Source organism: Boleophthalmus pectinirostris, unplaced genomic scaffold (genome assembly GCF_026225935.1).
Source record: "Boleophthalmus pectinirostris isolate CB_2022bp ecotype Guang Dong unplaced genomic scaffold, ASM2622593v1 HiC_scaffold_14, whole genome shotgun sequence".
Classification (NCBI taxonomy): Eukaryota; Metazoa; Chordata; class Actinopteri; order Gobiiformes; family Gobiidae; genus Boleophthalmus; species Boleophthalmus pectinirostris.
In genome coordinates this window covers 5,126,731-5,154,611 of record NW_026571047.1, presented here as the reverse complement: position 1 = coordinate 5,154,611, position 27,881 = coordinate 5,126,731, and the positions used below count along the sequence as shown (strand labels likewise).

At 37.4% G+C, this 27,881-nt stretch overlaps 1 protein-coding gene across 1 annotated transcript; it reads right to left on the bottom strand.

The window, feature by feature from the left end:
* Positions 1–68: 68 nt before the first annotated feature.
* Positions 69–27,881, bottom strand: sap30bp (SAP30 binding protein). Its single transcript, XM_020919247.2, has 10 exons — positions 27,754–27,881; positions 26,138–26,253; positions 24,176–24,220; positions 20,063–20,102; positions 9,171–9,259; positions 4,940–5,031; positions 3,505–3,617; positions 3,360–3,418; positions 2,250–2,340; positions 69–1,091 (listed from the first exon to the last, which is right to left on the bottom strand). Exons 1-10 carry the CDS (start codon positions 27,842–27,844, stop codon positions 919–921), a joined length of 909 nt encoding a protein of 302 aa, XP_020774906.1. The 5' UTR covers positions 27,845–27,881; the 3' UTR covers positions 69–918.

The following is a 27,881-nucleotide window of genomic DNA, read 5'->3' as shown; positions in this document are numbered from 1 at the left end:
AACTAGAAATAGATACTTAATTTCAAACAAAAAAAAGTTTAGCCAATACAAGAAATAAGACTCCCGAGTGAAAAGGCAACATCAGAATTGTTTATTCACCTTTTGAGAAATACATATGTACAGATATAAAAACTCATTGCGGTAAAATTAGAGGGATGAAAATTATGCACAAGTTTAACCATTTTGACTGCAACAGCTGACAAAAAATATTTCACACCTTTCCCTTTCTATAACATTTACAAAAAAATCTATGGTAAATACTAGATTTGTCATATTCACCTCTCTCACTCTTTAAGTCTTGAATGTTGTTACCTCCTCAAAAACAGGCCTGGAGTTGTGCTCATTCACATTCATTGTGTTTTATTTACACATGTCTGAGTAATCCTGATTTATTAGTCTGTCTACATCTCCAAATCTTAAAATGCTCCGTTCCATCTTGTGATGTCATGTAGTGGTCTCTTTCAAGTTAACAACTACATTTTAGCTCAGAAGAGATTGGCTATTCCAGGGCTAAAATCATCCATATGATTCCAGTGAAGATTTATGGAGTTTAAAAACACAGTGGAACACTTCCTGTATCACCAGATGACATCAGAAAGTAGGACAGTGTTTTCAGTTCAAGATGAGAACACAGCCTAAATAAGCAAGGTTTGTGTGTTAAACGTGTGAATGAAACAAAACACAACTCCAGGTCTGTTTGTGATGAGGCATTATAACATAGACCAGGAAAAGCATAATATGGGCCCGTGAAGAAATCGGTACAACCAGTTCTAGATGAAACTTCCAAGTTCTTGCAAAGTTGTAGAAAAATTCAAAAAAAGTCTGTAGATGAAATGTCTGAAATTCGAAATTTGAGTGTGTCCCATATTAAACTATAGGCAGGTCTCTTCCATTCGAAAGGCCCTCTCCCTGCTTTGTTCACTGCTTGGCCTTCTTGACGATGGTGCCCACGGCAGAGATGACGGTAGTTTTGGTGCCGCTGGCGGTGGTTGTCACGGAGACGACAGCGGGAAGGGTGGCAGAGGTTGTGATGATGGTGGGCTGGGTCACGGGTATTGCAGAGTCCCATTTGCTTTTCCTCTTCTGCGCATCTGAAACACAAGCGGATGAGTTAGAAGCAATTCATACCACAACATACACAATAAGGGGGATTTATTTATCATTTTCATCATTATTATTATTATTATTAACTGATTAAAAGTTGAATAATGGAGACATTTTTGGAGTTTTACCAAAGACTGTATCTGTATCCATATTAGAACTAGGAAAATAAAAACACCAGGATCATGTAGAGCGGATTAACATGAAAATTTACAAAGAGATGGATGAGATGTTTTTTTTCAGTATAAAGTGAATTGAAGCCGATAAAGCCAGAAGCGTGCCCATGCTCACTTCCTGTTTGGAGCTATGTCCATTCCTATATCCAGTCTATGTGGTTTACAAGAAATTCTCATGTGGTTGCATAACCGATATCACCCTGCTGCTGCTGTGTCACTGGTTATGTTTAAATGCACACCGGAAATCTGATCTGATTATCTGATTTCTGGAGTCAGATTACTGAAATGTCGTGTAAAAGATTCCAGATCTGATTTCTTTGATTGTTTACACCAGTGCAGGTTTTGACAAGAAAAAATGTGTAAAAATGTACAAACTAACGTGTCTATGTTATAATGTTGATTCCTCATCACAAATGAACCTGGAGTTTTGTTTTGTTTCATTTACCCTCACATTTAACTCACAAATCCTGCATTCTCTGTAGGTGTACAAAATTTTAAAACAAAGTAGAGCACTTCCTTTTTTACCCCAGAAGAACTCAGCGTTTGTGTGTTAAACAAAACAACCACGGGAATGTTTTTGATGAGGAAACAACATTATTTTCATTTATTTATTATGTATTTATTTTATAAATCATTAGTAATACACAAGACAAGAGACAGAATATTCAGCTGACAAATTTAATTTCTCCTTTTGCCATGGATTCTACCTGGAGGACGGAGGGATTTTACACACACAGAATGCAAAACTTACAGCAACATCAATCACACAAATGCACATACATACAGTACATACACACAGACAGGCAGACAGATTGCTCCCTCATGCCCTCCACCCAACTACTGCACCTGTACCTGATTTATACAGAATAGAGTATATTTTATATAACATTATTATTATTATGATTATATTATAACATAGATCAGAAAATAGTGTCATATGGGCCCTTTAAGAACACATTCCAAAGCAGTTACCTGTAGCCGTGGTGCTGCTGGTGCTGCTGGCGGTGGGGGCCGTGGTACTGGAGGCGTTGGTTCCTTTCTTTGTCCCCGTCACAAACTCGATCTGTAAAACGCGTCATGAGTCAGCTCCACATTCACCCACGCAGCGCTGTACAGAGGAATGTGTCTGCTAAGGGGAACGCTAGATCGAGTATGTGCTGACATGCCTGCAGGCTAATATGAAACACGAAAAAATCATCTCTGCAGGCATCAGTCTTCTTCAGTACCACTTCCCAATGTAAATACAGGCACCTATGTACTGTACATGTCTGTTCAAGCTGTTTTAAGTGGTACCATGTAAGTGTTTTGGTAGTATTTTCACCATGCATGGTTACCTTCTGTCTGCTAAACTGATCTGTGAATCTTGAAATAAAGGATTACGTAATGTTCCAATGGTCTGCCGTGCGCTTGTCTCCATGGAGATGTGATTGCTTTGCCATGAATGTTCCACAGTATGGTATTAAAAGTATGTTACTGCATCTATATAGCAGGTGATGCCCTAAAAGTGGTTGAGAGATAAAAAAAAATATCAAAAAGACTTATACAAGAGAGTTAATGCCATGGAACAATTCAGGCAGAGATATAACATCTCCATGGAAACAAGGAAAAAAGTGACTGAGAGCAACTTGGGGTTATGTGAAGGGGGAAAAAAAGCTAGTTCTATAAATAAGAAAAAAAAGGTATAATTAACCTGAATGAAATTAATCAGTTTTCATTACATAAAAAAAAAAAATCTAAATTTTGAATATACCGCTTTTACACCGGTCAGTACCGCTAAGACTTTTGGAATCTGATTAAGAAAACAAACAAAATGCCTTTATATTTAATTAATTGTCAATATTCTTTCAAGACCTATTTGGACAGTTTCAGCTTTTTCATAATTGGACAGAGAACATCTTTAAAGTGGACAAAATGAGAGCTGTTTTCATTACTTTAAAACAGATAATGTTATCAAGCTACTGTGCACGGCCTCAAATGAACTCCTAACTATTTTTTTCAGTTCAGAAGAATCTAAATTACAGTTGCTGGTAGAGACTTGTCCATGACGTAGAAACCCTAAAAGGAATAAATAAAACACTTCACCTTGGTACGCTCCTTTTTAGCTTTTTCTAGTTTGTCCATCTCCACTTTCTGGGCTTTGGCTGAAAAAAACAAAAAACAAAACAAAAACACAAATTAGCACTGAACCCAAACCCGAACCTTTTGCAGCAAATGGAAAAAGACTTACCTAGCGCTTCGTAAAAGGAATCTTCCGACCACCCGTGCGGATCGAACATGTCTTTTGGGTAGTTGGTTCCCAGTTCGTCTATGCTGCAGAATTGAATGAGCTTTTCGTAGATGCTAAAATGGAAAGAAATTTGACAATATGAGACAAAACACAAAACAGCAGTAAAAAAACAAAAAAACAAAACAGCAGTAGAGAACACCTACTATGCAAGATTTCCTTTTTTAACTTTTACCATGTTATGATGTTTCCTCATCACAAACATACCTGGAGTTATATTTTTGTTTCATTCATGCTTGTTTTAATAAAAGGCCCATATTACGCTATTTTCAGATCGACTTTCTCTGAAGTGGAAAACGCTGTGTTCCTCCCTGTGATGTCATGTGGTAATACAGTAAGTGCCCCAATATCTTTTCACCTTCGCTAGAATCATTTAAAAAATCCTGGAATTGCCAGTTTCTACTGAACAAAAAGTAAATTGTAGCTGTTAAATTGAAAACTACCACTTCATGACATCACAAGGTGGAACAGAGCATTTTGAGTTTGGGAAATGTAGACAGACTTGGGGGTGTAATGATATCCAAGTCTCATGATATGATATCATCACGGTATGAACCTCATGGTACGATATTTATTGAGATATGGGAAAGCTCATGATATTTTGAGGCGGCTTATGATTAGGGATGTAACAATATCCAAATCTTTCAGTATGATATTTTCACGATATACATCTCATGGTATGATATTTATTGCGATATTCTGTGGAAGCTAACAAAACTGTTAATATGCTACTTTTTCCTCTTTAAATGCTTTGACAAGACTTAATCCAAAGAATTAAGACTTAAAAGTGTTATTTCTTCTTGTAGTCTGCACTGAAATGTAGCAAAGGATCATGGTTTATGTAGTTCCCTCTGTCTTTTTTTTAGGTATTGCTGCACCATAATTTAATTTAAGCAAAGAGACTTGTAATTCGATATATTGTGATGGTCCATGATATTATTGTGACAACTTTGACGATATGATGTCACAATATTTCGGTTATTGTTACATCCCTAGACAGACTAAATAATAAAGGATTGCTCAAATATGTGAAAGTGAAACAAAAAGCACCTACCAACGTTTTAACATGGTTTAAATTATAATTTAAAACATCTCTTAAATCTTTTGCTTAGTATAGGACTTCCATTAATCCAAAATTGTCATCTCTGAGCACTCAAAAATGCTCCAGTCACATATTGCCTGTTTAGTTGCATCACAGATAAAACTATAGACTTCCCCAATGCAGTTTTAAAGCCCGTAAGCAGAGTGGAATAAGATCTATAAAGTATTTTCCATATTCAATCATTATTAGTATATTATATAGGTAACTGAAGCCATAACAATGCATAATATGTGTTCTTTAAAAAGTGGGAAGAATGACCCAGAAAATGCAAAGTACCTGGGATTTCGGAATTCTTTCTTCTTCTGAATGTGGCTGTTTGTGTCGAAGTTTCCATGGAGCTTTCTCTCATACAGCTTGTGGATCTTTTCCTGTAACAAAGCAAAACAAAGCAATAGTAAGTACTGATGTCCCAAGATTGGAAGTTGCATGACATGACATGACAAAATGTACTTTACATTAGGATGCACAATTTAGGGGGAAAAAGTATAATGTTTTTTTTTTTTTCCTCATCAGAAACATATCTGGAGTTGTGCTTTGTTTCATTTACATGTTTAACACAAAAACCCTGCATATTTAGGCTGAAAATGGGAAAACACTGTTCCACCATGTGGTAATACAGGAATGCTCCATTGTGATTTTAAACCCCATACACCTTCGTTTGGATGATTTGGATAATTTCAGCCCTGGAATTGCCCATCTCTACTGAACTCAAGATAAAAATGTAGCTGCTAACTTGAAAGAGACCACTACATGACATCACAAGGTGGAACGGAGTATTTTAAGATTTGGACACAGATTGTGAGAATTAAACAAAACACAACTCTGGTTTTGTTTTTAATAAGTTAATAATATCATAACATGGTTAAAAAGAGTAATATAGGACAGGATAACAAAGTTTTGAATAAATAACAAATGTATTAGCAGCAGTAGTAATATTTGTCAGAAAAAATGTAAACAGAAACCTTTGCACAATTGTTCACATCTTAAAATACAGTGAAAAAAAAAAACTGTTGTGTAATGATGAATGGGAGTATTGTCCTAAACATTTCTGCTACTGTCTGGAGATATTTGACAACCAGGTTCTAAAGTGAACCACAGAGAGAGCAGCAGATGGAGCCAGGGCAGTGACAGGGCTGAAAAGAGAAAGAGGAATGCTGACAGTCTGTCACTGACCAGGTGATTTTGGATCATGCACATAATATATGAATATGAACTTACATATAAAAAGTCATTTAGTAAAAAGAAAATCATAAAAAACATATTAAACTAATTCAATGTTTAAGCATATTGTAGTAAACTTGCTATGCAGCTACATACATGGCTTCCACATGCAATGTTTCTTTATTCCTGCATTTTAGATCATTTCAGTTTAGATTTAAAGAAAAAAATCAATTCTACCTAGACAACCAAGGGATTACAGAGACATTTAAAGCAGATACTGAGTAATAACTTAATTGAATAATTCATCCAGCCTTTATTAAATCAAAATGGATCTTCATATTGGTAAATGTAATAATAATGCATTAGTCTTATAGTGCGAAATGGGGGGAGAGAGGATAGAGACATTCAGCAAACATGGAGGATTTTCTCAAAGCTTAAATTCCAAATTTAAAATTTCTTGCTTATATTTGGTAACATTACCTAATAAAGCCGTAGCTGCTTTAGGCCTCCTCCAACCACTACTGACACACACAGCTCTGGAACTGTCAATCTCTCCTGAACTAAGGTGTTAAAGGTGTTTAAGGTGAACTAAGGTGAATTAAGGTGAAAGGAGCTGTGAAAACTACCACTTCATGACATCACAAAGTGGAACAGAGCATTTTGAGCTTTAGCTATAGACAGACTAATAATAACACAAATTATTCAAACATTTGCTGTAACAACATTATAACATGCCTTAAAGCTCACAAGAGTCAATTTTGTGTAATATAGGACCTTTAAACTAAACCTGAAAGTATTTATAAAAAAGGTATTAAACAAAAGCCCACTAATAATCACTACTGCAGAATACAAATCGAATTAAAATCAAATATGCAGATTTAATTTTGGTATGCAAAGTTTTTAATAATCTTGCTCCACCTCCTCTGAAGGAGTTTGTGAAAAGAAATTCAAATCGGAAATAAGAGCAGTTCTAGAGATGACTGCTCTGTGCCGTTTAGGAAAAGTGCTTGTGGACAGCTCTCTTTTGCTTCTGGAGCAGGTCAAACATGGAATTTTCCAATTTTCCAATACATTTTCCAAAGCTTTAAAACAGTGGTTATGAATGAATTTTTTTGTTAAACGGAGGGATTGTTGGAGTTAACTCTTTAACTCTTGACTTCGAATTTCAAATGAACTGTCTGAAATGAATTGTGTGTATAGTGAGTGTGCTGGTGTTCTGTACGTTTGTGTGATTGTTCCTTTACTTTTCCCTGTCCTGTAGATGATTTGACATCAAGCTGCCGAGGGATTAAAGATGGAAATTAGCCATGCTAACTATCATCTTTACATATTTACGTTTTAAATGTTCATTAGTATGTGCTGTCCCTTTACAAATAAATACAATAATAATAAATAAGAAAATAAGCTGGTTGCCTTAAATAAATACCTAGATGCAGATCTTTTTTTGCTACTTATTTAGAATTTATTTTACCATTTATATTTTTGCTCTTTGTTATTATATTATTGTGATGTGTGAGCTACTGTGTCCAAATAACTTCCTGTGTGGATCAATAAAATCTGCCCAAGTCTAAGTCTAAGATGTTACTCAAATATTTAATTAGTGACGAATCGACTGATGAAATAACATAATCAATGAAATGACGAACTACCTCCTGTGAACGTCAACACAGCGATTAGCCAATGACAGCAAGACAACACAGCCCTTCAAGTGTCGAAATGTGGCAGTAAAAGTGGATTTGCTGTAATCAGTGCGGTGCTTGTGAGCAGTGTGTTTCTACAGCCGCAGGGCACGGGTACAGGGCTGTGAGGGTGATTCAGGCCTGATTCATGACTTGTTCATTTCACTGTCTGGGAGTGGCAGCCTGCGCGGTACACTGCTTATGTCCTGACCTGCCTGTGGGGGAAGGAGGAGAGGAGAGGAGGAGAGGGAGAGAAGAGCGAGAAAAGAGGGAGAGGAGCGTCAAGGAGAGGAGCTGTTTTAATTACAAGGGCGAGTCTCGGGATTCAAGCTGCCACTAGAATTTATGTCTAAGCCCAGAAGGAACAGATATTTACTTTATAAGATGGAAGAGTGCACATGATAGAGACTAATTTTGAATTGTGTAAAGGAGTTAATAGTAACCTGAGGTAGCGCTATCACAGTAATAACATTTAAAAACATTTCAATACTAAGGAATAGACTTGATACTCAATACTGATGTTGATACCACAATGCTAATAAAAACACTCTTTATTTAGGCAATAAAATTTGATTTAACAACAATAAATTGTAGTACTCGTTTTTTATATTACAATGTGTCCTTACATCTGTGTAATCCCTCAGTGGTCCAGGTAGGTTCCACAGTGCATATACTAGTCTATGTGCTCTTATATTTGTTCTGATACAGAGAAAGATCATTCTAAAACTATTCAGGAAAGGTTTACTTCTGTCCTGTGAATGAGACTTTTTAGTATCTACCTGCTAAAATGAATATATAGTATTGATTTTCAGTTTTATTATTAGTATAAAAGAGGCTTCTAGGGTCAAAATGAGACTGCTGTTGCACTGTTTGCATCTAATTATATGCTGGTTTGTGACTAGTGGCTTAGTTAGTAGGTTGAACAGACTTTTTTTCAAATGAAGTTTAAACTTACTGTATGTTCAAAGCAGATGTTGTGTAAATCCACTTGGCTTAGCATTTGAAAAAACTGTTCTATATAAAATATGTTTTTGTTAAGCCAAGATTGGACAACACAATAATGTAGATCCTCCTTACATGACATGTGGTTTTCAGCATTGTTAGAGCATTGTAAGAGACGATCTGAATCTGAACCTCAACAGCAAAAAGACTAAATCATGTCTCAGCACAACTCCAAGCAGCACAGCTGTGATCTATAAATACAACTACGCAACTTTTACATCACGTTAGACCTAAATTGAAGTATTCAAAACAGGGCAGTCCTGTGTACAGTACATTTTAATACGCATCACTTTTTTTTAAAACAATCACAACAAAGCAATAGTGTGCTCATCCCTGTCATGTCCATTACACAGAGCCTTGTGTTTCACCACACTATCTGAATGTCAGGCTACAGAAAGCTAAATTCAGATGTTTTGGCAGTTCACTTCAGCATGTTTTAAATAATAAAACCAGCACCAACCTGCTATCTATAAACACAAAAAGCTGTGGTTAATTAACTCTGCTTAGAAGTGGAATAGGTGTGGCAACCCAAGCTAGAGAATGGTTTAGGAGGGACAAAAGCTCAAGGATCAACTTGCACTGCAGTGGATCTGGGCAGTTGTGCATGTCATCACTGTCTATAGACATTCAGGTAAGTTGTGGTAAGCCATGTGTGTAGTGTTTACCTGGAGTTGGGAGGAGCAGCGTCCGGGTGGCTGAGGAGGGATGTGGATTTCATCTGGAGACATGTTCCTCACCTTCTCTGAGAACAGGGCTGCAGACACACAAGCACAACACACATTCAGGATGTCTACTCTTGATTTGTTATATATACACCAGAGCAACAACACAAATGGCTTCACAATAGGGCTGGAAATCACAGGGTCCTTCATGATTCAAGATACACGATACATGGCTCACGATACATGCAATAATTGATATATTGCACATGGTACTATGTGATATTGCAGTTTTATAAGATCCAAATACAGTGTAGCAGCAATGTTACATTGTTAAACAACTACTTGTGCAAAGTTAATAGGAAATACAGTAAATATATTTTAATCAAACCTGTGAATATGTACTGTAGTGTATTACATAAACAAGTTCCCTTCCATTAAATTAGCAACAAAATTGTAGTGCAATCACAAAAAAATCTGATCGATATGTGTTTTTTCATGGCTGATGCAGATACTGATTGTTTAGAATCCGGAGATCTTAGTGTCCAGTGACCTCTGTCGATATTTCTGGTCCAATATGTAGGGCCAATTTTGGTCATTTAATAATAATCAAATTAGAATTCAATATGAACTTGTCTACAACCTTGTTTTAGTACAAACTGCGCAGAAAACAGTTTTACAGTACCCTCTATAGACTAATGTTCATACGCCATATATATGAGTGGACATAGCTGCCTAGCCTCCACGTGGCTCCAACTGACTTACATTAGGATCTTGTGGCCCCTCTCTCTGTAACTGTAGCAATGAGCCTCATTTTGGTCTTAAAATGTTTGTATTAACCCGCGACACATGATCCTGAATTATTTTTTAGCTATTTTGTCTGTACAAAAAAATCCTACTGATAATATAAAGTCCGGCTCCAGATTAGCTCCTGTAAGCCTCATATAAGTGACGTCACACTCACTTAGTCCACTTTTTATGTACAGTCTATGCTAATGTTCTAAAGTGTTCAAATAGAGTTGTATGCATATATATGTTTCATGCACATTTAGACTGCTGGTTGGGCCAAACAAAATAAGTGCTCCTTGGGGATTTAAAAATGCACTACGACTTTTCAGGTTCAGGAGATGCGATTGCTTTGCCTGTAATGTTCCACAATATGGTATTAAACTTAAATAAGATGCATTTATTCAATTAAAAATACCTTTTAAAACGTGCATTCTGACTGTGAGTGGGGTCACCGCTTCACAGATTTGCCTGGTGGCATTTCCTGCTTGTCTCTATGAAGATTGACAAGTTAAATGCTATAATTTGTAACACTGCAGGCAAAGCAATAACATCTCCATAGACACAAGCAGGTAACGGACCCTGGACCAGGAAAGTTACACACTGCACCTTTAAGGCCGTATATGATAAAAAGCTCAGTCCATTTCTATACTTCAATACTGTATCTCCACATTTAGTATTTCATTATTTTTGCAAACCCCTAATTCACAATAATGCATATCTTGTTCCAGTACAAAAGTATGCAAATTAATATAGGGACAAACCATATAGAATTGACCCTGGAAAACAGCTGATTTCTCGTGACAGTGGAAAAGCCAAGTTAATTTATTGTCACTCTGATGCTTTTTCACATTCTCCAGCGCCCCGTAAACCCACGAGGAAGTTCACAGTTGAGGCGGGCGGGTGGGTCGGGCAGGGAGTGTCTGCTGTCAGGGCCTGCTCCTGCCCCTCCCTGCGCGAGGACCCAGCCCTTGTTTTGACTTTTGTGCGCCGCTGCCTTCTTCTGACTGCAGGCCAGGCATTTTTTCACTTTCACTGCGTATCCTAGAGAGACACATGCGAGTGCAGAATCTCGACTTTGTGCACAATTCGGACAAGTGCGGGCCTGACTAAAAAGGGGCTCAGAACACTTGATCTAACAGAAAAATCCATTATTAAGCTGTCAGGTTCGTGGAGAATGAGTAACTGAGCTTAAGATAACAAAGTGTACTGTTAAAAGTTGGGATAGGCGTTGAAGTATTTGTGTTCGGGCAAGCACAGTGCTACAGTCTTCTCACCCAAGTCAGGACACAAGCTAGCTGAGGATTTGACATCAGTTAGTCTCTGTTTATTCGGAGAAACATTCTTGCATGAAGACGGTGGACAGTTTTTAATGCAATAAGACCTGTTTCCACTGGTTTAAGCCATAGAAACATTTCCCGCTGTGTTACCATGAGGGCTGGGTATCACTCAGAAGTTGCTGATAGGATACATACCTCGATACATAGGCCACGATACCATATACATCTCAATACAGTGAGCTTTTGATTTTATACGATATATTTCAAATCAATCTGATACGGTTCAATATAAACAATGACTAAATCATCAATGTTGTGCAAAATGAATATGAAACACAAACATTTAATTGTCAAAACAGTGAAAATGTCAAATGTGCTGCATAAAAGTTTCCTTCCTCTGAACAAACAACAAAACTGCAGCTCTGTGACAAAATAATTGAGTAAAAATACCAAAAAAATACTCTTGGTGATATATCGATACAGCAGTCCACGATATCAATACTGTATAATCACATTAAACGATACGATATATTGATATTTTTATATTTTTGCACACCCCATGTTACCATAGCGTCAATATCACATACAATACACTGTTGAATCACTGCAGTTTTTTGGAATAGTTAAGTTTAGTTATACCATGGTCAGCGAGAATTCCAATGGCTAACTGCTACCCTAACCCCGGTATAAACACATCATACAATTTGGAGCTGTGCGTTCTGCAGTTTTAACGCCCTGCTCCTCATTGTTTAATGCTCTTACATGTCACTGCTCTACTGCCATCGCAATCACATCCTCAACTGCGTTGAGTAGAATGTAGGGATTAGCTTCATTTAAAACAATGAACTAACCAATTTGAGATATTTATAGACAGTGGACATGTTTTTCATATCCACAAGTGACAAATGAATGTTCACGTGAATAATTTTAAATTGTGAGCAGGGGGTAACACTAACTAGGATATATTTACTTACAGGGTTCCCACTCTTTTTCACTGGCAAAATTTAAAAACCTTTCCAAGACTTTTTCATGACCTTAAGTGAATTTTCCATGACTTCATAGCACCCTACATTTGTAGAACTGGTCAGACTTTTAGGGCTAAAAATGAAATGTTAACACTTTCTACTCACCTTATGGTTTGGAATTATAGTTTTTTAATATTCAAAATACTGCCAGTGCATTTATTGTTGTCTCTTTTAAACAAAAAGCGCACATGTTCGGAAATAATCATAATAGTCTGATGAGAACTTAACAGAACACTGGAGTTGCGTGAAAGAGATACTAAAATTCCACGACTTTACCAGGCTTGGAAAATGACATGTTAAATTTCCATGACTTTTCCATGACTTCCATGACCGTGGGAACCATTTACTTAAAAGGTGCATGGTGTTGGTGTAGCTTTCCGTTGGAGTGCACACTACCTGCTTTTCTCCATGGAGATGTTATTGTTATGCCTGTAATGCCACAATATGGCATTAATTCCATGGAGACAAGCAGGCCAAGAGAGGCAACTCCGCTCACAGTAAGAACGTATGATTTCGAGCACTAAAAACATCTGTAGTTAAATGAATGCAATACACATCTGTAATTGACATATTATGAAGCAATCCAGGTAAAACAATGACATCTCCATAAAGACAAGAATGGAGTGGATGTCAACAAGAAACAAAACAGATAATCATTAAAAAAAATGTTTGCCTACTTTTTCCTTGTCGCCATGTTACTGCTTTGCCTGGAATGTTCCCTAGTAGGGCACTAAATGTAATTAATGTCATGGAGACAAGCGAGTGATGCCAAGTTACAAGCCAAATCTGTGTAGAGGCCCCTCACTGTGAGAATGCATTTGTTTCTCCCCCAATATTCTTTGGAACAATAAAAACACCTGTAATTGCAAAGACAGCAGTTATTACCATACTGTGAGAGATTCCAGTCAAAACAAAAACATCGCCATGGAGATAAGCAGGTGGCACATCTTTAAGCAATATTATGTCAAAGTACTTTCACATTTTTGTTTACCTCCCCACCTCACTAGGTCACAAACTGTATTTTACGAGTTCTTGCCCTTTGACCGCTGTGTCAGTGGGAGGAGCTAACCCGTTCAACCCCACAGCTGATATGCTTAGAAACACCAAGGGAGGAGCTGGGCGTTGGCTCACACACACGGTCAACAGGAGGTACAGACCGTACTCACTCACACGTGTCACGGGTTTTGTTACAGAAGTTTCAAAATACGACCTATGATAAAACTTGACAAGACAAGCCTGGGTGTGAGTCAGGCAGCGCTTTGGCCCCGCGGTATTTACCCTCCGCACAAACACTGCTACAGATTTGATGTTGTGGTGTGGCACTAATCTTACACTAGATCCTTTGTAAGTCTGTGTAGAGAATCTCAGACGGAAGATAAGATGCACTAATGAACCACTGACAAAACGGTAATCTATGAAATTGACAATACGTATTGCTGTAAATTAGACAGTCAACGTGATTTATGGTTGTGTCAAAGTGCAAAAAGAAGAAGAACTAGAAGGCTTAAAAAACAAGATCTGTATTTGGAAATCAAAGAAGGGGGAAAAAAAAAAAAAAGAAAAAAAACTACAGCCACAATCAAATGAAAATAATTTCATTTAAACATATTACCTCACATCTGGGGACACAGATAACTCACAATAAGGAATGCACCACTACCACTTTCCAAAAAGAGTACAATACCAAGTACCGATATTAGGACTGGGAGATATGGAACAAAAAATATATGGCAATATATTTTGCTGTATCTTGATATACGATATATATCTCGATATCTGTACAGGAAAAATAACTCCCTAAGGCTGAAAACTGCAAAAACAAATCTGTCAAATTCCACAGGGTCTTTTTTTATTGAAGTGCAAGAAGTAGGTAGTGCTTCTGCCACATTTAAGACTACAAAAATCGCTAATTACATAAATAATAATTTAACTGTAAAATAAAAGAAATAATACATATTGAATTATTTTCATTCATAAATAAAACAACTCATCTCAAGCTCATCTTTCCATTAACTCGATAACTATGAGCTCCTTCAGCAGAGGAAGCTCAGTTAGTTCCTTATTTTAACAGATCCATGTTCCTCACCAGCAGTAAGGAGCTATGAGGTATCCCACAATCCACTGCAGATCAAACCCAACATTTCCAAATACTATTGTACAAGTTACATTGCAGCAGATTATCAATAAAATCTTGTGGCTCTACAGTCGTTATGCTTATATGTTGTAAAGTTTATTTAGTCACATCAGCCCATGTGACATTATAATGTGTTTAATGCAGCTTGGCGCAGATTTGTTTACATTTTACAGAAACAAAACTTAAAACCACATGGCTAATTTGCATAAACAACTCTCTCCTAGTGTCACTGATGTGGTTCAGTTTCTTTCGGACTAAAGGACACGACTCAGTGGAATATGAGTGTTCTCTCTGTGACAGAGGATGTGCTGTGTGGAAAAGGTCTGTGGTGTTAGAAGTTTTTCACTGGAACCAACTTTCAGCATTCACAGCAGTAGTAAGGAGTGAATGAGACACAAGCAGCAAAGTCAGCTAGGCGAGGGCGCACACAGAGAAGGTAAACAAATGAAGCGGCAAAATCAGAAATCGATATATTTAAAATATCAAGATATCTCCCACCCCTAACTGATACCATGCATTATTTTTTACAGGGGTTGTATTACAGTGTTAAATCAAATTTGTTTCATAGAGCCTACTTTTTCACTGGAATACTTATTTGAAGAGTTGAAAAAAAAAAAAAGTATATTACAATAAGTCAGCGCCATGTTAGCCTGCTACTATCCTGATACCCTTGTGAACTATAAAAACTAAACTATACCACTCCTAATGGTTAATGGTTACTCCTTAATGTTACACAGCATTCCTTTAAATTTAATCTGAATATTGTGAAAATTCAGATACAAAAAAACGATAAACAGACAACGCTTATATTCTACCAGGCTAAATTTCCATGTGAGGCGTTAAAAACTGTCTGAAAAGTGGCTGCATGCCTTGGGGGTCTCGGGGACATATGAACAAAGCACATCCGTTCAAAGAGGGGACAAAGAGGGCGTTTGAGGCCCGGCGCGCGATGACATTTACGGACACACAACACAGAAGAACCAGGCTGCCCTGCTGGACGAGCGCCTGGTGTTCATTTTGGAACACAATATTAGAATTAAAGAATTTCCAAAGAGGCAAAACAGAGGGCTGTGTTGGTGCATGCCTGATGTAATTAACACCTTATGGGAAAGTACCACCGATAATGGCTTTGGCTTTGAGATGTGGTTATTGTCAGCTATGTGCGGTAAAGCTGGCTAAGCATTCAGAATGTTCCACTGTAAGGCATTCAACTTATTATTTATTCAATTACAGGGGTTTGTTTTGCCTAACATACCTTGAAAAACATGCATTCTTACTGTGGGCAAACTAGAGATGGACTGACATGGCCGATGGCGATTCTGATTGTTTAAAACTCAGAGAAACCGATGGCCGATAAGCTTTGCAGATATTCTTGGGCCTATATGCAGGACTGATTTTATTATTTTCCTCAAATTATCTCTTCACACTGAAAGTGTTAAAATAAATCTTTATGTGTACTTTTTAGGCATTATATCAACCAAAACAAAATATGTGCAGGTGCTTGAGCTTTAAGGCCAACAGCCAATGCACTAACACAACAACACAACTTTTAGCTAAATTAAAACATCTACGGCAGCTTTGCAGGGACATGATTTGATCTAAAAACACTATTTCTAACCCATAATGTATAGATTGGCCAATATTATTGGCCGATTGGGTGTTTGTTAGCCAGGCTGGCGTCACCTAGTGCCTCCACTTAATTTAATTTCTCTCCAGCAACTAGGTCAGGAATTGGAATACACTAGACGGTTTGCAAGAGTGTGAGTTTGTGCACCAGCCAATCAGCAAAAAGCTGTAAAGTCATGACATCAAACTCAAGCGCATGTCTGGTCCCTTTTGTGGTACAACACAACAGTAAACAAAGCAGTCGAGATGGATGTAGACGAAGACAGACATTCTGTGTTGGCAACGATTCCCGAGATCAAGGATTTAAAGCTGGAACAAGAGAATGTTTGGTGAATTTTATGAAGGGGAAAAACGTTATTGCCCTTCTTTCTACGGGATTTGGGAAAAGATTAATATACCAGTTAGCCCTGTTAGCAGTGCATTACATATATCACGACTAAATAGCAGCGATTGGTTAAATAAAAAAATGTACCTGCCTACCGTCAAGCGAACAAATTCTAATGCTGCAAGGTCAGACGGGTTCCACAAAGTGAAACCGGCTCATGAATCAGGCTAGGTGTTCGTAGAAATACAGGCAAAAATCAAGGATATGGGCCAATGTGTCCACTTGGACATGTTATTCATTATAATTCTTAGATTCCAATTGACAGACAGATAAATGTTCTAACATGTAATCCCATCAAGTTTGTGCATCATGCAAAAATACCATTAGGCCTTCCTACTGTCTTCAAAATGACTGTAGAGGCAGAATAACAGCAAAAGGAGCCTAAATAAATCCAACTTAAAATCTAATGGAGCCAAACCCAAGCTTCATAATCAGTGAATTATTACATCCCTAAATATAAAACCACTTATATCTTTGATGTTAAAAAGTTATAAGGTCAAACCACACCAAATATTACTTTATACATACCTGAGAACTTCTTATCATAATTTATCAAAGAGATATAAAGCAGCAGTTTAAAGTTTAACAATGGACTAAGTTTATGGTAACCGCTCCCTTAGTTGACTTACTGTCTCCTCTGGTGACCAATCCCACACCTGCACTTATGAGCTTGTACTGACAAACCCACTTCCTATTAGTCAAGCAGTGTAACCAACAACTGTAATTGAGCAAGATAATGACTTTCACCAATGTTATTTACTAAAGATGCACTTTGTAACTTTTCTACTGGGAGGGCCTTCTTCTTCTGACGTGTTTTGCAGTATGGTATTAAACATCTCTCTTACTTCCTGTCAGTCACAAGTGTTTGTATTGCTAAAATAAATACTGTGAAATGTAAAAACATGTATTCAAACTGCCAAAAGTGCTCACCTCTCCAGTGATCTGACCTGTATCTCCATGGAGATAAGTTTAAAGCTATAAAGTGGAGCATTCTGGGCAAAAAATAACATCTCACTGAGAACAATCTCAACAGAATACCTTTAAATGTAAAATATTTAAATGTACTTGAGCCAAGTTTCATATTAGGAAAAGAAATTGATTTATGGACAAAATAGTGAAATAAAAACATCAGGATCAAGTAGAGCAGATTAATACGAACAGTTTAAGACCAAAATGAGGAGCCTGACAGTCCATGAAGCCAGAAGCGCGGTCATGCTCATTTCAAATCCATTTACTAGAATTTACGGGTTAAAATGAACCTGAACTACTTTTTAGCCATAGCTACAGGAATCCAGCAAGGACATGCCTAAGTCTATCATCTTTTCAAAAACATCTGCAATGTCAACTGGTTTCTCAAGCAATCCGTGACAAGGATGAGTGCTCTGAATGAATACGCTTTATGTTTACATTATAAGACATTTTCCAACAGCAATTTTTGTGTTTTATTTTGTTCGACTTGCTTATGATTCAAAGTGAACAAAGCTTGACTTCTGGGCATAGTATTTGACAAGTAGATTCTAGTTGGTGACTCACTGGGTAATTAAAGCCTTAAAAGGTTTATGGGGAAGTCAAAGTCACATATTAAAAGCCAATACAAACAGACTGAGTGGTAAAGATGCTACAGTATGGAATTATTATTTTTTAACACTCATTTAGGAGCTGTCAAATGTTAAAGGGCCCACATTACGCCATCTTCTGATCTATGTTATGCTGTGATGTTGTTTCCTCATCACAAACAGACCTGGAGTTGTGCTTTGTTTCATTCACAAATTTAAAACACACAAACCCTGCACATTTAGGTTCTTCTCTCAAACTGAAAACAGTCTGCTCCAGCTTGTGATATGTACAGGAAGTGCTCCACTGTGTTTTTAAACACCATACATGTTCATTAGAATCATTTGAGCCTTTGGAGATGTAGACAGACTAATAATAAAGAGTTACTCAGACATATGTGAATAAAACAAAAACTCCATGTCTCTTAGAGGTAATGGTATTTGTTTAAAGCTCACAAGAGTCAATTGGGTGTAATATAGGACCATTAATTGTCTTTCCACAAGTGATAAATATAATTTTGCTTGCCAAATCTGTCTTACCACAGTACAGCTAAATTTTAAAAGGGTCAAAAAGAGGGTGCTATGTGCTGTCTGCATCTAATTAGAAAGCATTTTTAATCGATCGCAAACTACGGCGTAACACCAAAGTTACTGTTAGCATGCTAGTTGTTGGTAGCACATAGACTGTATAAAGAAGTGGTGTGACGTCACTCATAGCGTTCAGCTTCAGTCAAATAAAGCTCACAGAGGCTAGCAGTTATAGGAGCAAATTTGGAGCCAAGTTCCATTTTAGGAATAGGAATTGATTTACGGAATTTGATTTACAGTGAAATACAAACACCACGATCATGCTGGTAGAGCTGGTTCACATGAACAGTTTAAGACAGCAGCAGTTATGGAGAGAAGGTTTTTTCAAAACAAAGTGAATTGAAGCCGGAGACGATGGAGCCAGAAATGCACTCATGCTCACTTTCTATTTGGAATGCAGCAGCTAGGAGGTTTGCCCTGTCCATTTACAGTTTATATCAGGGGTCTCCAACATTTTTCCTCCGGTGAGTTACATTTACAAAAGAAAATGCCTGAGAGCTACTAATTTAGTGGTTGCAAGAAATTGAGTAGGCTATAGCCTGTATAACATCCATGTCAAGACTTAGATGAGGAACATTTAGATACTTACAAAACAGTAATCAATATGCATTTTTTGGTGAATAATAAAAGTAATATTAACACCGTAACAGTGATTTCTAAACACTCAAAAATGCTGCATAAATAATACAATTAATACACTTAAAAAGAGAAGTCTACACTGTGCAAAAAGTTAGGCATCAAAATTATACATTTACAATGGTAATAGGCATTTAATTATGCAAATTTTAGTTATTCAGCACAATACACACAGTCTAATTCACAAGCTCCTGGTAACCCCAGAGCTGAAAGTTGGAGACCCTGATCTAGGTATATAAAAATAATAAAGCTGTAGAAGGCATTATATATAAAACATGTGGTAGTTTAATTGCAGTGGATCATGCATGTGACAAGTGAGATGATGAGATGAGTTTGAGCTAGGGGTCTCCAATCTTTTTCCTCTGGTGAGCTCCTTTACAAAACAAAAATGCCAGTGAGCTGCTCATGTTAGCGACCGCAAGAAATTTAGATGATTATAAGAAAGAGGGCATCTAACTGGGTACGGTTATGCCTATCAAACATAAACCATTGTCCATTATTAGTTAATAATATTAAAGGCTTCAAGATACAATGGTAATAGGCATGTACTTAATCAGTGCTTTTTTATTCAGCACAATTTCAAAATCCCTTGGCGAGGTACTTGGAAGGAGGTGGAGAGCTACAGGTTGGAGACCCCTGGTATATATGGCATATTGCCATTTTCGTGGAGAGAAAACTCCGCTCTGACCTCTGAAAGTAGTCAAAAGTGCTTAAAAACTCATCATTGTGAAAAATTAGGATGCTTGGAATGCACTAGGAAAGCGAAGAATAACTTCGGACCACTGCAAACTGTTTAAAATTAACCATTTTCTCACTTTGTTTTAAAGACAGTAAAAATCAGGCATGCTTACAGAGTGATTTCCAACATACACATAACATACTCACCAACTAGTTCATTAGGATCCCTGGTTTCGGCTTCCGTCACCTGCAAGACAAAAAAAAAAGAGGAGGAGGGAGGGGAGAGAGAGAGACACAGCATATTTAATCCCCCTTTAAAACAGCAGACTGAGGAATTCTGTGGTTGGTGCAAAGAACATTCCGGTGAAAAATGCCCATCTGGAAACAAAAGGCAGCCATTCCATCAAGACGTCATCGTAGCTACAAATCTCACACACACACACTGATCTACCTAATGGGCTTTCCAAGAAGCACCAGGAGCCATGGCCGTAAATCTAGCCTTGTCTAAAGGGGTGGCCTGCCCCGGTGCCAGTGCCAGGGGAGTGGGTGGACGGGGAGGTGGAGGGAACAGGGTAGTGTTATTCACGGTCACCATAGCAACGGGACAGAGGGAGCACAGACTTGACCTAAAAGGGGGGAAGAGAGGCGTAGATGAAGGGCAGAGAGGCACGGGTGATCACAGGACACAACACAATGGAGTAATACAGTGATCCCACCCGCCCACCGCCTCTACAAACTTCTGGAAGTAAATTGTCTGTTCATCCCCCCCTCCAAACTTTCCAAAACATATATAAAAAATGCCCATAATACGTAATTTTCTGATCTACTGTATGTTATAATATTGCTTCCTCATCACAAACAGACCTGGAGTTGTGTTTTGTTTATTTCACACAGTTAAACACACAAACCCTGCAGATTTAGGTTGTTCTCTCGAACTAAAAACACCTTATGATGTCATGAGGTAATACAGGCTCCAATGTGTTTTAAACTCCAAACACCTTCACTAGAATCATTTGGATGATTTGAGCCCTGAAATTGTCCATCTCTACTAAACTAAAGGTAAAAGGAGAACTTGAAAACTACTGCTTCATGACATCACAAGGTGGAACAGACTAATAATAAAAGGTTACTCAAATATGTGAATGAAACAGAACACAACTCTTGATCTGTTTTTGAGGATGTAACAACATTCTAACATGGCCAAAAGCTCACAAGAGTCAATTTAGCATAATGTAAGACCAGGTTTTTCAGCTATGTGGCAACTAAACACCACAATATGTTTATGAAATGTTACAAACCGCCAAGTTCTTAAAACATTTTCCAATCTGTTTTTTATATTCTAACATGCTAAAATTGTGGCAAATGATGTAATGTGCAATGCATTTAAAACCATTAATTTCTCAGGTTATTTTCCACAACACCCTAGGATCTATAGCCAGTATTGTATGGCAGCTTGTAACCACATAAGCACTCCACAAATTAACTATTGCAAAATTTTTATACATACAAGTGTGAGTGTAAAATCGAAGTGTGCAATCCTTGGTCACCCATCTTCTGAATGGACCAATGGGAGGGTTATCTGAGCCAGTCCCACTATCTTTTCAATATTCAGTCCCGCAGAATTTATGACAGAGACGTTGCATTGCTTCAGAGTTAACAGCTGGTTCTGTTTTCTCATGGCATTTCAGCGCATACTTGCACACAGCACAACGGCTGGAAATGGAAAGATTCTACTGAAAATATTTGTTTTTTCAATTTACGCAATTATGGGGCTATGCAATATCAGACTGAAATGAGTCTTGCTTTAGTAATAAAGTGATAGGGATGTAGTCGACTAAAGAAAAAGTCCCAAATGATTACGCATCTCTGTGTACCTGACCCTGCACTCATAAGACTACACCTGCAGGGGGAGTTCATGCTAAAACTACAATTTTTTGTGACGTTATTCCTACTACCAACTTTTAATGTATAAACAAAATATTTTGTTCTTCAAATGTATTTAATCCATATCTCCAAGTAGTTTACTTCAATAAGTACAGCATATGGCTCTGTACTAGCTACAATGAACAAGCAATTGTCAAAATTGTTGAAAAATGTAATTCCTGCTGTTCTTCTGTTACAAAACTGTCAGTGGTCAATAGTCACATTTTTATACAGAGCTTTTCCACCTTCAAGGCACTCAAAGCGCTTTACAACAAGGAATCACTCACGCATTCACACACACATTCATACAGCAGTATGGTGAAGTGGGTTAAGTGTCTTGCCCATGGACACAATGACAGCATTCATCTGTGGGAGCTAAATTTGCACCAGCAACCTGTGGGCCAGTGGATCTGACCGCTCAACCAAAGAGGTTTATGTCAAGAGTGGCAACCTTCGGATCAGTGGACAAACGCTCTACCAACTGAGCTAGTGTCACCTCTGTTGATTTTAAATAGGACAATCTGATTAAAAAAATAACCAAGGAAGTTTGAGGTGGGCCTTCACTTTTTTTTTTTTTACATTTTAACATAAACTTATTTCAAATATGCAAAGACATATTTAAGTATTATTCATTTGTATATAAGTTTTGGTTGACTAAGACACCATCCACTGATTAATTAACTAAACAACTTCAGGACTACAGCACTAAAGAATGTTTGAATATTTGAACATGTTGAAGATTGTGGATTCAATAACAACACTGGCATTGAACAAAGTGTTTTGACACAGGCTAACGTCTCAGAGCAAGACACATGTTTTTGAGCGGGTAAATGAAATCCAGCTGTTCTCTGTGTCTTATCAGCAGGATTATGTGGGCCAACTATAGCTGCCTCTTATTTACACAAGCCTGATAAGGATCTGACAGAAAAGAAGAAACAATACAGTGGAGCAGGACACTCACAGCAAGACTCAAAGTGAGCCTTCAACTGATCTAGAACCTGTGCCGGGGATTATCTACATAAAAAAAACAGTAAATTACATAGCGCTTTTCTACTTTCAAGGCACTTATTTGCACTTCATATCATTTGTGTTCGCAGACACTGGGGACTGGGCAGGTTAAGTGTCTTGCCCGAGGACACAACAACAATATTAATTTGTGGGGCTAACTAAGCAACTAAGCCCTGAGGAAGACCCTTTTGGTTGAAACATGCTGACTTTCGCCATCTAAATAAAGGCCTTTTAACTATATTTTTCCTCGTGCAATTTTTACTTCTTTGGAGTGCCTGGATTTCGTTGCATTTTAAGTTTTGATTCTTTTTCCAAGAGCACCCTCTACCTGTTCTCACTGATTGGAACACCAGCAGCAAAAAGCCACATTTTAGTTTTTTTCTGTATTAATTTGTGGGAATTGGAATTCTACAGAAAACCTATCTATCAACCTATCAACCTATCTATGTCAGAGAGTCAGGTTAAAAATCATCAGGGGAGCCCTGGGACTGTAGCAGAAAGTCTTTAAACTAGATCTTAAATAAGTGTCCACACGAACTGTGTTCTGCCACATCTTTAATGCAAGGTCTGTCAACATCACTTCATGTGGAGCAGTAGGAAGAAATGTCCATCCATCCAACTGTAGTTCAGTTAGAAGGTTGATTGGGCGTTTGTTCACTGATCTGAAGGTTGGCGGCTCGAATCCCACTCTCAACAAAAACATCACTGGTTGAGCGGTCAGATCCACTCACCCACAGGTTGATGGTGCGATTCCAATTGCAGCTCCTACAGATGAATGCTGTTGTTGCGTCCTTGGACAAGTCACTCAACCCATCTCACCTTCACTGTCTCTGTACACTGATGCATGAATGTGTGTGTGGGTGAGTGACTCTGCATGCCTTGAAGATGGAAAAGAGCTGTATACAAATGTGATCGTTTACCATCCATTACAGACAATTGTTTAAAATGTTATTACAGGGTTATGCTTAGCAGCCAGACACAGCCAGCTATAGTGACACTATAATACATAGATTAGAAATACTACTAATACAAGTTCATTAGTCTTAAAACAGGACTTTTCACTTTGAACTTGATTCATCCACTCCCCACACACACAACAGTGATGGTAAAGTAGCCAGAGCTGACAACAAATACAGTTTAAATTTCACACAGGAATGGTTAGTAAAGGACAGGAAAGGATACTGACAAAAATATGCTCAAAGAATTAGCTGCAAGAACGACAAGAACCAGAAAAGAGTTAATCGTTCACACATCCTTCAGTGACATCAGCAGCAACATAAGTGAGCCCACAGCGCCATCTAGTGACCATGCCCCCTCTCCCATATTAGAAGCCACAAAAAAAAAGGCCTTTTTTGGGTCTAACTAACCACCTCTAAGTGCTTCAAATACCTCCACATCATTCGCGTCCCTCCCCTCGTCAGATTCTTCCATCTCCTATGAAAACACAAAATGCACAGGGTCAACGAGAGAAGCCCAGGGAGGGGGCTCCTGGTGGGGACCTTGGGGAGCAGTACGGGCCTGCCATCCGGAAATGCACCCATTCACAAAGTTAGACATAGAAAAAACAGATAAAACAACAGCAAGAAAAACATTAAAGACAAAATTAAACCCATTTGATTTTAATGTGTTGCTGTAAAACCTTAAAGTGCTATTGCATAAATATAAACATAAAAAGTAAGGCAAGTACGTTTTTATGCCCGCTAAACTGAACTAAATTGAAATGGGAAACTGGTGTGATGAAACTGCAAAACATAATGAGGCAAGATGAAAGTAAAAGGGCCTGTACCCAATTTGATCCCATGTATAACAATGTATTCTGTCTGCATTAAAGTGTTTTATTGTCCGGTATACAGGAAGTGTGCATTAGCTAGTTGTTGTAGCACAATCAAAATAGATAAAGCAAGTGAGGACTAACTTTGGACCACTGTAAACCATTTAAAATTAACTTGTTATTAGTTTATTTAAAGACTGTAAAATCAGGTACAGCACCTTTAATAGTAAAACAAATGGATATTTCACCTACAGCAAACAGCTAACCTCCAGTCCAAATCGGGGTATTTTGTCATCTGCTGTCCCCTTGGCATGGGGTATTTTTTCCCTTTTCCCAGTAGTGATGCTCATGGAACTAGAATGGCTAACAAGGACTAAAACTACTCAGGAAACCTGCTTCAATTATAAATATCGAAATATGTGTATATTCTTTAAAATAAACACATATTTCAAAACCTGTTCAATTAAGTATGTGGTTTTCGTAGTAGTTTTAGTATTGATTTATTTACAACATTGATTTTTAAACAACCTAATTCAGGTGCAGGACAATACTTTTAATTTTATTTTTTTGGAACCATTATATTTGGCTGGCTGTGGTGGCCAAAAATCAATACTTTTCGATACCAATATTTACATTTTAAAAGATCCATATTGAGGCCCACAAATGTATCTGAAGTTAAAGAAAGAATCAATAGATAAATACATTTTGTTATTATCTTTTACACAACGTTACCTGAGATATTAAATAATTAGTCACATACTTGTGTAAACAGCCATATAACACTTTTTTATTTACATTTTGATCTATTAAAAAGGTCCTATATTATGCAAAGTTTTTTTCCTGTGAGTTTTTAGCCATGCTAGAATCTGTTACCTCCTTAAAAACAGACCTGGAGTTGTGTTTTGTTTCACTCACACATTTTTGAGTAACCCTTTATTATTAGTCTGTCTACATCTTCAAAGCTTCAAAATGCTCTGTTCCGCTTTGTGATGGCATAAAACTGCAGTTTTCACATTAACAGCTTTTTGTTCTGTAGAGACTGGGAATTCCAGGACTGAAATGATTAAAATTATTCTAGTGGATGTGCATGAAGTTTAAAAACACAGCAGAGCACTTACTGTATTACCATGTGACATCACATGGTGTTTTCAGTTTAATGAAACTACTCAACTTTGTGTGTTAAACATGTGTGAATGAAACAAAACACAACTGCAGGTCTGTTTGTGATGAGGAAACATTATAACATAGATTAGAAAATTGCATAAAATGGGCCTTTAATCTGTTCAATAGGGCACAAAGAGAATGGGACAGTGCTGGTACTGAATGTTGGTATCACGTTTAGACACTGGCCAACACGATATAAAAAAATCTGAATTGATATTTGCCGATATCAGTACCCAATATACTGCCCCAATATTTCCCAATTTTTTGAGCATCTGGGTCCCTTGGCTTTTCAGAAATACACACTCTTATTACAAATATACCAATAATAGCACAGCATAAATGAAGCAGCCAAGAAAAACAATGAAAAAGAGCATTTTCAAATAGTTCCCAAACACACATTTCTTTGTAATACTGACCGAGTTGCTTCCTCCGCTGTCTTCATCGGGAGAAACTTTGTCCACTGCTTCCTCGGTCTTGTTCATCTCCTCTCCATCCTCACCGTAGCCGTAGACCAGGCTTCCTACCCGGTTCTCTGAGAGGGACAAGGACAAGGACAAGCAAACACAGCATATTAGAATAAAGGATAAATACATTTCTTACAAATTAGAAAAATTACTGCTTGTACAAAAAAGATACTGAAATTTGGTGTCACGATTACCATGGCCAATTAACAATTATACCATGCTAATTATTAAAGTTGCTGACAGTTTTAAATGTTATGGATTGAATAATTATAATTTGAATGTCGATACATGATATTATTGTTTATTGTCTCATTTCTATTTCCTGCATGTCAATAACTAGCTTAATTTACACTAGGTATACCTGTATGCCTGACTTAAGACATTGTTTGACAGTTAACAGTGTTTTATATTTTAATTTTATAACATGAATACTTTAAGTGCCCATATTATGATATTTTCTGATCCATCTTATGATGTTGTTTATATACACAAACATACCTGGAGTTGTGTTTTGTTTCATTCACATATTTCACACAAAAAACCCTGCATGTTTAGTCCGTGTTCTTCTGTCAAACAAAAACAATAACTCAAGAAATGCTCCAGCGCAGTTTTAAACTCCATACACCTTCACTAGAATCATTTGGATCATTTCATGGACTAAAAGGTAAAATGTAGCTGTTAACTTAAACACTACCACTTTTTGACATCGCAAGGTGGAACACAACATTTTGAGCTTTGGAGATGTTGACAGACTATTAATACCAGAATTATAACATGGCTTAAAGCTCGTAAGAGTCAGTTTTGTGTAATATATAGGACCTTTAAAATAGCACTATGGAACTTTTATGGTGGTGGAGGGCCTGTGGTTTGTTTCCACAGAGATGTTAGTTTGCCAGGATCTTTCCAGACTACGGCATTAAACATATCCATCTTGCATTTCAATTGCAAACGCTTGAAATCATTCCGGAGCGCACACTTGCCTTTAAACAGATATGACTTGGGGTATTACCTGCTTGCCTCCATGAAAATCGATAAGTTAGCCATTACCATTAGTGAACCATCAGCGCTATCTATAAAGCAATAACACCTCCATGAAGACAGACAAGCAGGTAGGTCATTCTATCAGAAAAGTTACATATTGCGGCTTTAAAATTATATTGAATGTATCCGTTTAGACTTTGATTGGCATTAATCAGTAAATTATATATTTTTTAACTTGAATACTTGAACTATTAGCCTACTTAACCTGTGATACCAGCTTCAGTCATATTTGTTACATACTGTAGCTAGGTATAGGTGCAGTTAAATTAGTTTCTCGTTACAAATAATATAGCTAATGAAATACTTAACATTAACACAGGTCAACAGTAAAATAGCTCTAAAATAATTTTGAAAATAACTTAAAAATTAACTTTAAAGTCATTTTTTAAACGTGATCTAGTTAAATCATTCGCGTACTGTGCTATCATTAGCCACCACATGAAGCTCTACTGAGAGCTATATTTACAGTTTTAAATGTCTGGCACCCGATCAACGCAAATCAACACATTCAATAGATGTGTTATTACCTGATCCATCTGAGTCCGAGTCTGAGTCGGGTTCGGACTCTCCATAAGCTGCTAAAGAAGAAAGTAGCGCACTCCTTTTACCGCTCGCCATAGCTGCTCTGTTGTGCGCGTCGCATAAATGTAAAAGA

Excerpts from the sequence above, each read along its gene's own strand:
- sap30bp (XM_020919247.2), bottom strand. The coding sequence starts at position 27,844 with ATGGCGAGCGGTAAAAGGAGTGCGCTACTTTCTTCTTTAGCAGCTTAT. Across the intron at positions 20,103-24,175 it reads GGGACGCGAATGATGTGGAG|GTGACGGAAGCCGAAACCAG; the intron begins GTATTTGAAGCA and ends TTTGTCTTGCAG. Across the intron at positions 3,419-3,504 it reads TTCCTTTTACGAAGCGCTAG|CCAAAGCCCAGAAAGTGGAG; the intron begins GTAAGTCTTTTT and ends TGTTTTTTTCAG.